Source organism: Dipteris shenzhenensis, chromosome 1 (assembly GCF_047967505.1).
Source record: "Dipteris shenzhenensis isolate YYH24624 ecotype China chromosome 1, Dip_SZ_1.0, whole genome shotgun sequence".
Lineage (NCBI taxonomy): Eukaryota > Viridiplantae > Streptophyta > Polypodiopsida > Gleicheniales > Dipteridaceae > Dipteris > Dipteris shenzhenensis.
The window spans coordinates 51,164,766-51,175,434 of NC_141596.1; the positions used below are offsets into that span (position 1 = coordinate 51,164,766).

Here is a 10,669-nt window from a genome sequence, read left to right on the forward strand (position 1 = left end):
TTGGCTTTCAAAGGTTGAAGCTATGAATTGTTCTTTTGAGGAAAAAGCCACAGCTTTTAAAGATAGAAGTAACACTTAAAGGAACTCCGCATTTATTATATTATGTATCATATTATCTAAAATCCGAATGCCATGCTTTTCATGCAATAAGGTAGGAATGGGCTCTTATTAAAGAACTTTTTCTTTCATAAGAAAGCAAAGTAAAAGCAAGGTTTTATTATGGAAAAACTTTAATTGGCTTATGTGCCACCAATAGAACTATCTATAAGGTCAAAACTTGTTGATTCAAAACACTAAGGGAACATTTTAATTTAGTGGCTTTACTTTCCATATGTATTGTACCAGAGATAAAGGAGGTTTTGGAAGATAACAAGTCCCAAGAGGCATACATTGTGACCTTATGATAGATATAGTACATGACCTTACATGTGATAACTATGTAAGCATGAACTGATTGATGCCTTTAAATAAAAAATATTTGAGAGGCAAACTTTCAAATCAAGATTTTAGATCGATGTGTAGACATGACCTTACATATGTAGTCGTGAGAAGTGATTGATGCCTTGATTACAAACGATATTTAAGAGGCTAACTATTCTTTTGCATCAGTGTGTAAATAGATCTGCATATCGAGCACTCAAAGAGTACCAGTAAAGTGTTCCGGCCAGCCAATTGCCCACACCTTCGAGATAGCCTTGCAGCCCAGTTTTATCCATCAGGCTTGTCTTCCTTATCTCGTTCACCAGCCTCACACACTCCTCGTCTTTGACTTTGATTAGCTCGCACACTTCCGAAACAATCCCCGACAAGTCGACAGGACTGCATGTGGATTTGGATTTTGAATAGTCCAAATACATCACTGTAATAAGATTGAAATAATCGCCTTCAAGATACTCCTTTTTGAACGACACCAGATCGTTCACCCAGCAGAGATTGTCGGTTGTGGCGTCCTGCAGTTTGCAAATGAGTGGATTCGTGTATGTTTCTTCATCAAGCTCTACGCCCAGCGTGTACTCCATCAGTATGGAGGCCGGATACCACCCATAACTGCATCGACGTATTTCAATGAAAGTGTTTAGATCAGGAACAGTCTGTGTTTGTCGATAGATAACCTGGCTCCTATTCGCGTCGAGGAACGCCTTAAAGAATCCGATAAAGCGACCCTGCTGCGTCTTCGGCATCTCTTCGCAGATCTCGTTCCACCAATCAGCGGCAGTTTCGGTTATCACGCGCGCCACGTGAGAAGAGGATGAGTTACTGGTGACTTTGCCTTCTAAGACACCTATAATTGATTGAAAAATCTCATCAGCCGCAGCCGAGTTGGCTCCCATTTCCTTGGGATCGTCAAGGAAGTTATCCAACAAGAACATCCAGGCGACGTGCTTGACTATGGGTACCATCCGTTTGCTAATACCATTGGCACAGGCCAGGCACGCAAAGAGATGAAACCTGGACTCAACAAGGAGTTTGTCGGTAAAGCCGGATTTCGCAAGGTCCTTGAAGCGGGATACGACCCAGGAATCACAAATGGATTTGAGTTGAAGACAATCGGGGTGATTGTTCCAGGGAAAGGAGCATTGGGGACAGATCGAAGGGGATAGAGCGGGAGTCGGTATGCGGGTAAGTCGAGAAGAAGAAGATCGGTAATAAATAGAGCCCGACGGAGTAAGATCAACGCACACGTTTATCAGACCTGAGACATCATCGTGTCCTATATTTCAGACCTGAGACAGGTCCTATCCCATCAACGCCGTATCGGGTTTGTGTCACGGTAATAAATAGAGCCCGACGGAGTAAGATCAACGCACACGTTTATCATTGTGTCCTGTATTTCAGACAGGTCGTGCTGATCGCACGTGAGCTTTGGGGTTTGTCTGGTCCCTAGGGCCTAGCCTATCTTGTAGCGTCGGAAGTGCAAAAGATTATAGACGATTGGGAATTGATCCAACAACATTTATACGCTCTCACTACCACAACATAATTAACATCGTATTTATAATCACATGTTATTATAAGTATCTTTCCCGGTGTTCCCGCCACTGGAAAAGACCCCCACATCCGCTACGGACAAAGCGGAAACCTCTAAATCTATCATAAAGCCACGCTTCCTACTTAGGTGATGGGTATACATAAAGTTGGAGGAAGACAATACCTCCTATTCATGCCTATGATCATCTTAAAGTTCTATTCATTTAGTGGGGCACCCACCTAATTATTTTGACCTATTAAAGGATTTTAGGGTTCACTATGACTCGTGAAGTAATTGTAAGTTGTCTTCCTTTTAAAAGAATTACAATCATGCTTATGAACTCTTTGAGTTTAGTGGGACACCTTAATCTTATGTACAATGAAGCCTACATTGAACGAAACTTGTGTATTAATCAAGCCTTAAATGCAAGCTTTAAAATACCATCAAAGGAATTATAGGTCCCTCAAAGATAAAAACCTATAAAAAATTGTTCATTGGAGAAAAACTAAATAGTTTCTAAAACATGAATCAATGAGGCATATTGTGTCTTTGTTTTAAAAGAATTACAATCATGTCGGTAATCCTTTAATTTTAATAGGAGACCATGACCTTATCTGTGTTATAAAAAAGTCAGATTATAAAATAGTGTGAAAATTAGGCCGTTAAAGGAATAGGTCCCTTGGACCACCATCTTATAAAATAGTGTGAAAATTAGGCGGTCAAAGGAAGGTCCCTTGGATATAAAAATCAATAATATAAGATCACCATCTTATATATGTGTCAAAAAATTTAAAGCCACATTATAAAATTAGGCCATCAAAGGAATAGGCTCCTTAGAGAAAAAATACAATATAAAATTTGATTGATTAGATGAGATGTTGAATGTTGTCCTAGTGTCCACACAAGGAGTTCTGGCATGGGAGCCTACAACACTTGTACTTCCATCGTAGTGTGTGCTTATAGACTCTACTTCACTTACACCTTAACTTTTTCAAATTGATCTTCTTTGGATTTTTCTAGAAGATTATAACTTCTTTGTCAAGATGCGAGCTACTACAACAGCTCTTGGGGCCACATAATGCTGAATGCTCTTTCTTGAGTCGCCAAGAAAGTGACCCCTTATGCGAGGTGCTCCCCCTAATTTTTGTGTTCCACAATACTTGAATTTCCACTCAATGTAGACACGAACATTAACAAGACAAAATCCCATTCTGTACCATGTCCTATATTTCAGACAGGTCCTATCCCATCAACGCCGGGTCCCTAGCCTATTTTGTGGGTCGGCGAAAAAGCTGAGCGTCGGAAGTGCAAAAGATTATAGACGATTGGGAATTGATCCAACAACATTTATACGCTCTAACTACCACACCATAATTAACATCGTATTTATAATCACATGTTATTATAAGCATCTTTTCCAGGCCCCCCCCACATCCGGTACGGACAAAGTGGAAACCCCTAAATCTATCATAAAGCCACGCTTCCTGCTTAGGGGCTTAGCACATGGGAAGAAATAGGATGGGAATGGGAAAAGGTGGTCCCAAGTGGTCCCATGCATATTTCTATCCTATTCCCATCCCACCATGTGCTAACAAAAAAAGAACTAGGGATGGGTTTAGGAGGAAGAGGACACATGGCATCATTTCATGTGTTTAAGAGGTGGGGACCTTGTGGGGACAAGGACACATGTCATCCTTCCATGTTTTTGAATCCCTAAAAAAGGGGAACCTATTCTGGCTGCCAGGGTCTAGAGGCCATGGTCCAGGATGGGAGAAAAAGTGGCTACTCCCATTCTAAATCCATCCTAGACCACTTGGTGTAGGATGGGAGTAATGATGACAAAAATATTCCCATCCTAAACCCATGCTAGCCCCATCCATGTGCTAAGGCCCTTAGGTGATGGGTATACATAAAGTTGGAGGAAGACAATACCTCATATTCATGCCTACGATCATCTTGAAGTTCTATTCATTTAGTCGGCACCCACCTAATTATTTTGACCTATTAAAGGATTTTAGGGTGCACTATGACTCGTGAAGTAATTGTAAGTTGTCTTCCTTTTAAAAGAATTACAATCATGCTTATGAACTCTTTGAGTTTAGTGGGACACCTTAATCTTATGTATAATGAAGCCTACATTGAACGAAACTTGTATATTAATCAAGCCTTAAATGCAAGCTTTAAAATAGTGAGAACATACCATCAAAGGAATTATAGGTCCCTCAAAGATAAAAACCTATAAAAAATTGTTCATTGGAGGAAAACTAAATAGTTTCTAAAACATGAATCAATGAGGCATATTGTGTCTTTGTTTTAAAAGAATTACAATCATGTCGGTAACCCTTTAATTTTAATAAGAGACCATCACCTTATCTGTGTTATAAAAAAGTCAAATTATAAAATAGTGTGAAAATTAGGCCGTTAAAGGAATAGGTCCCTTGGACCACCATCTTATAAAATAGTGTGAAAATTAGGCAGTCAAAGGAAGGTCCCTTGGATATAAAAGTCAATAATATAAGATCACCATCTTATATATGTGTCAAAAAATTTAAAGCCACATTATAGAATTAGGCCGTCAAAGGAATAGGCTCCTTAGAGATAAAATACAATATAAAATTTGATTGATTAGATGAGATGTTGAATGCTGTCCTATGAGTAGTTTGAAAAAATGAAAAAGCACTGCATATTGTGTCTTCTTCTTTGAAACATTTAAATTATGTTGCAAAGGTCCCTTACGGACTCCTTACAGATCAATAGATCCCTCAGAGCCCGGGGAGTCCACTAGGGTTTATCGTATGGTACCATGTGAGTGTAAGGGAGGGGGGTTATATAAGGGAAGGAAGGTACATTTTATAAGGTAAGGTCCCGTAAATAGGGGGTAGATAAGAGGAACACACTATTCAAAATTTTTGGACCTGTGTAAAGTCCAATTTGAGAAATGGACCAAAAAACAATCCAAAAATTTTGAATATACTAGTAATGTTGTTTTTTGAACTAGATTTGACAACTCAAAACAAAAGATTTGATGATTAAGTACTAAGAACATCAATGCATAACCAAATCTCTTACAAAGGTGGTCTACATAAACATCTTCATAACTTTACAAAAATCTCTTACAGAGGTGGTCTACATAAACATCTTCATAACTTCTTGTGAATTGAGCTACTATCACCTAAGAACATCAATAGATGACCAATAATAGATGACCAATTCTCTTAGAAAGGTGGTGTAAATAAACACCTTTATGTATAAGTGGTGTGCACACACCTTTATGACCATTTCTTTTAGAAAGGTGGTGTACATAAACCCCTTAGAAAGGTAGTGTAGATAAATCCTTTTATGTGTAAGTGGTGTACATATACACCTCACTTGGTATTAAAAAACACCCTTAACTATAAAAATACATTTGACATAAAGTTTAAAATACACCATTAAGTATAAAATGGACCTCATAAACAATCTTTATACACAATAATGAGAGTAAAGAAATCAAAAAAGTAGTAAACTTTTTATTAGATATTCGCTTTACATAGAAGTTCAAAACTTGTGATTATAAAGCCGTCAGCCATCATGTTACTCAGTACCAATGTCTTCAATGCCAGGCCCTTGACTACCAGGGTCCTGACTAATAGGCTGCTCTAAGACTGGAGTCTCAGTAGCAAGGTCCTCAATAGTTTGCTCTTCAGTTCCAAGCACCTGACTAGTAGGCTGCTCTAGAGTCTCATGACCAAGTTCTTGGTGAGTAGGGACCTGGCTACTAGGTTCCTGACTAGTAGGCTGCTCTGGAGTCTGTAAGATCATGGTTGAAGAACCATCTATGCCTCCTGGTAACTCCTCCTGGTCATGCTTTGCCTCGTCCATACCTTCTTTGATTAAGGCTTCCTTGCTTGATCCCCTTGCATGTCCTTCACCCAAGATCAAGGGTGCCTTCCTCACTTTTAATTTCAAGGGAAGTGCTTCCACCTCTTTAGCCTTACCTTTTCCTGTGACGTGCTGTACTACTACTTCTTGCTGCCGCGAGCCTTCCCGTATGATGAGTGGAACCTCCTTGACTCTAGTTGACAATTGATCACCCTTATTCTTTGTGCGGATTTCTTATTGGCGTAAGTCATCGGATGCAGAGCTTTCATCCTCATCATCACCCTCAGACTCACTATCCTCGTCTTCGACATTTTTCTCACTACCCTCTTCTTTGATATTTTCCTCTTCAAAGAAGGTAGTGCAACTGTAATATGTGTCAAAGAACTCAATTTGATGGGCGGTATCAATGACATTTACATTTCTACCTTGGCATAGCAATTTCTTAGCAGCAAAACCCATTCGATACAATGCTACTTCCCACCCATCATTCAGTAAATTCTTTGTCATCTCTAGTATCACATCAGGATCCATCGGCTTTCTGTAATCCACCATTGCTGCATCAAGCTTAACCTTATTGTCCTCAAAGTAATGAAGCTCAAGAGTCCTTAAAGGAATTTGATTAGATTGCCACCACCCCTGGATAAGAAGCACATCAAGAAAGGCTGCAAGACTTGAATGGCAGTGCCTTCCAAGACAGTCATATGATTGCGTAGGATTATACCATGGTATACTTTTGAAAGTAAATACCCAAATGCAGATGTCAAACTTGCATACAAGGCATCCTTTTGTGATTCTGTCACGAACAGGACCAACATTGATCTTTTCTTATCTGCCATAGGACCTTCTACGATAAACCGCACAAGTTCAACTATCCGTGACACTGCAAGGTCTTGCAATTCATCTATGAAAAATACACATGGCTTCTCCCAAGCATGACCGCTCATTGTTATGAAATGCTCTGTATCAATGCCATTGATGTGTGCAAATTTTGTATCATTCTCTGATAGGAGGATATCATAGGAGAAGCTGAATGGAGAACCATCATCTAAACCACCAATTGCTCTACCTTGGGCAGTGGACTGCAAGGCCTTTTTCTTGATGTCCATATATTCTGTCTCAACAACCTTTGGTATTTTAGCTCTTAGATCCTTTGTTGGTGTGGCATCTGCATCCATTGAAGCCAACCACTTTCTAGCCCATGTCTTATCAAGGAGTTGACCTAGGCTAAGTGCTTTCTTCTTATCCACATCAATTGACTTGCCAGCTAACTCATCATCAGATTTCAATAAAAATAATAGTGCCGAGAGAGCAGCCTCACTTTGAATCATTCGGTTGACCACTTCATCCAAGTTGCTATTCTTGCTCTTCTTTCCAAAGAAGCAGTCACCACTTAGGATCTTCTTGTATACTTCTTCTGTTATTGCATTTGGAACAAACCTTAATGCTCTCCACCAAACAATAGACATCGGTTTCTTTATTTCTTTCCTCTGAGTTGCAGTGTGCTCTGGTGCCTCAAAGGATATCTTCCATGTTTCATATGCTTGGCAAACATCCACCATGCTCTGAAACACTGAGTCCTCGTGGAAGACAACGCAAGTAACATCCCTGTATCTTGCAACGGCGGTGTTCAAATCCTTTGCCTCAACCTTATAACTTGGTATGCCTTGCGTATTGCTTACAACACCTTTCAAGCATATATAGAACCGAGTCCTCTTTGCCATGTACTCAGATGTAGGTCTCCTGCCCTTCACTGTTTGTGGCTTTCCACAGCCCATCCATAACTCCCTTGCCTTTATCAAGATCTCAGAAAGAGAAGAGCTTTTTTTCAACCTAAATGGAGCAGAATTCAGCCTTTCTGATTCTAGAATGTACTTCGAGTCATCGTTAAATATGCATTTATGACAAATGACCCGTTGAAACTTTTCCATCCACTCAATTTGTGGCAAGTTTCCGTTTCTTCCCTCATCAAGGGCGATCCTGCAAGCTTCACAAAAGTGTTGCCCATCAATGGGCTCAACCTGCATCTTTCCAAGAATCTATTCTTTGCCAGCATGTATCTCTTCTTGATGTCAGTCCCATATCGGCTTTGGTACAAAGCCTCTCCATGAACAAAGTCACTCCTTCTAAAGTTCTCAAAAGCATCAAGAAAGTCCACGCGCTTTTGAAATGTGACATCAGGCAATGTAGGATCATCTTCTTGAAGTCTCTTAAACGCCATAGGACGAAGAGTGATATTAGTGGCAATTGGAGTTCTTGTTTTCCTCGTATCTTCATACAATTTGCGTGCAAATGTCTTATCTAGCTTTCTTTGATTTGTGAACAACGAAGCTTGATCAATAAGCATTGTGGCCACGCTGAATTGTGAAAATCCCCAAATGTACCCCTCATCCTCTGGAGGATGTAAGTCTGCCATACTTATAGAAAAGTCTTCGAGACTTGTATCTTCTTCTTGCAGATTCTCCTGTTCATCGCTATCCAATTTTTCGCCTGGTTTTAAATAACCTGCACTTGAACGGTCTGCATGTGGAGTAGGAGTTATTCTTGCTCTCTTTCTAGGAATAGCTGTAGAACTTGAATCTGCTCCACGATCACTCCTTCTTGTTCCTGTAGTTGCAGCAGTCGATGGTGTAGGTACAATTGGAGATACTGTAGTTACTGCCGCAGATATTGTAGTTACTCTTGTTGGAGTTACCGTAGTTATCGCCACAGATATTGGCGGTACAACTTGAGGGTTACATGTTATAGATGGCGTACTTACTGCTGCACTTACTACTGCTGAAGGTACAACACCACCACTTGGAAATGCATCCCACATTTTCTTCAATGCTTCTAAGGCACTAAGCAATTCTTGAGATCCCTCAATTGAATCTGGTAAGGGCTTCAAGAAGTGCTTGTGCGTAACTCGTAACTTGTAAACCACCTCGTCATTCTTTCCTTTGCACACAACTTCTATCAAATTGTTTTCTGTAATGTTGATGTTTGAGACCATGCCACCATTTCTTACTACCTCTGGAGAATATTTCACGCTTGACACATTCTCTTTAGTGATCACCAAAAAATACTTTGATTTGTGCTCCATAAAATACCAAGCATGTTTAAGGTATTTGAAAGACACCTTGAAACCAAAACTGGAAGCCATAGTTTTCTGAAAAACAATCAAAAATAAAAAATGAGAATTACAATGATTTTCAAACTCAAAATATTAAATAAATTTCTAATAAAATATTATTTTAAGTTTTATTTATTTTTAATTTTTAAAATAAAATAAATTAATTTATTTTTTCATCTTTTTTTTAATTATTTTATTTTAATTTATTTTAATTAATTTATTTATTTTTATATCTAAAATTTAATTTAAGTTTCTAAAATTTTTTTAAGTTTTATTTATTTTAACTTTTTTAATTTTTTTAAAATAAATTAAGTTAATTAATTTTTTTCGTCTTTTTTTTCCTTCTTTAAATTAAATTAAATTAATTTTTTTGTCTTCAAAAATAAAATAAAAATTCAAAGCCCTTTGGGGGCTTAGGGCAGGGGAGGGATTAACCCCAACCTGTTGCGTGCGCAATAGGTTGGGGGTTAACCCCCTCCTCTCCTCCCGCCTCCCCCATCCCGCCTCTTCCTTCCTCTTTCTTTGCCTCCTCCTCCCGTCTACGCCCTCTCGTCGACCCCCTCCCCTCCCTCCCGCCTCTCCCTCCCGTCTGCGCCCTCCCCGCCCTCTCACCTCCTTGCCTGCCTCCTCTCCCTCCTCCCTCCCGCCTCCCTGCCTACCTCCTCTCCTCCTCCCTCTCGCCTCCCCGCCTGCCTCCTCCCTCCCGACTGCACTCTCCTCTCCCTCCTCCCTCCCCTCCCGTCCTCCTCACCGCTCCCCGCCTTAAAAAAGAGGGAGAAGAGGGGGGAAAGCAGGAGGAGAGGGGAAGGGAGCGGAGGGAGGAAGGGAGCGGGCCGACGAGAGGGGAGGCGAGGAAGGGGGAGGGGGGGATGGGAGGGCGGGAGGAGAGGAGGGAGGGGGGGTTAACAGCCGGGGAAGGGAGAGGGGAGGCGGGGAAGGGAGGGCGGAAGGAGAGGAGGGAGGGGGGGTTTACCCCCACCTGTTGCGTTCACAACAAGTGGGGTGGGGGGTATTATTACCCCCACCACACCTGTTGCGTGCGCAACAGGGGGGTTTAACCCTCCGCCTCCCTCCTCTCGTCCCGCCGCCCTCCCGCCTCCCCTCCCCCTTCCCCGCCTCGCCCCCCCACCCCACCTGTTGCGCATTGGGGGGGGGGGGGGTTAACCCCCCCTCCCTCCTCTCCCCACGCCCTCCCGCCTCCCCTCCCCCTTCCCCTTCCCCTCGCCCTCCCTGCCTTCCCTCCCCCTTCCCCGCCCTCCCGTCGGCCCCCTCCCCTCCCCCTTCCCCACCTCCCCCTCGCGTCGGCCCTCTCCCCTCCCTCCCGCCTGCGACGGGGAGGGGAGGTGGAGGGGGAGGCGGGGAAGGGAGGGGCCGGCGGGGAGGGGGAGGGGGAGGGGAAGGGAGGGATGGCGGGGAAGGGAAGGGAGGGATGGTGGGGAGGGAGGGGCCAGTGGGGAGGGACGACGGGGAAGGGAAGGGAGGGACGGTGGGGAGGGAGGGGCCGGCGGGGAGGGGGAGGGAGAGGAGGGGGAGGGAGAGGGAGGGGCCTGTGGGGAGGGGAACGGGGAGAGAGAGGAGGGAAAGGGAGGGGCCGGCGAGGAGGGGGAGGGGGAGGCGGGGAAGAGGAGGGGAAGGGAGAGCAGGGAGGAGAGGGGAAGGGGAAGGGGGAGGAGAGGGGAAGGGAGGGGGAGGGGAGGAGAGGAAGCGGGAGGAGGAAGGGGAGAAGCGGG

At 42.8% G+C, this 10,669-nt stretch overlaps 1 protein-coding gene across 1 annotated transcript; it reads right to left on the reverse strand.

Moving 5' to 3' along the window:
• Window positions 1-605: 605 nt before the first annotated feature.
• On the reverse strand, window positions 606-1,580 carry LOC147905996 (microbial Terpene synthase-like protein 13; the record flags this gene model as incomplete). Its single annotated transcript, XM_087382275.1, has 1 exon — window positions 606-1,580. A coding segment is annotated over one exon (975 nt), but the record flags the coding sequence as incomplete, so codon positions are not given.
• Window positions 1,581-10,669: the final 9,089 nt, after the last annotated feature.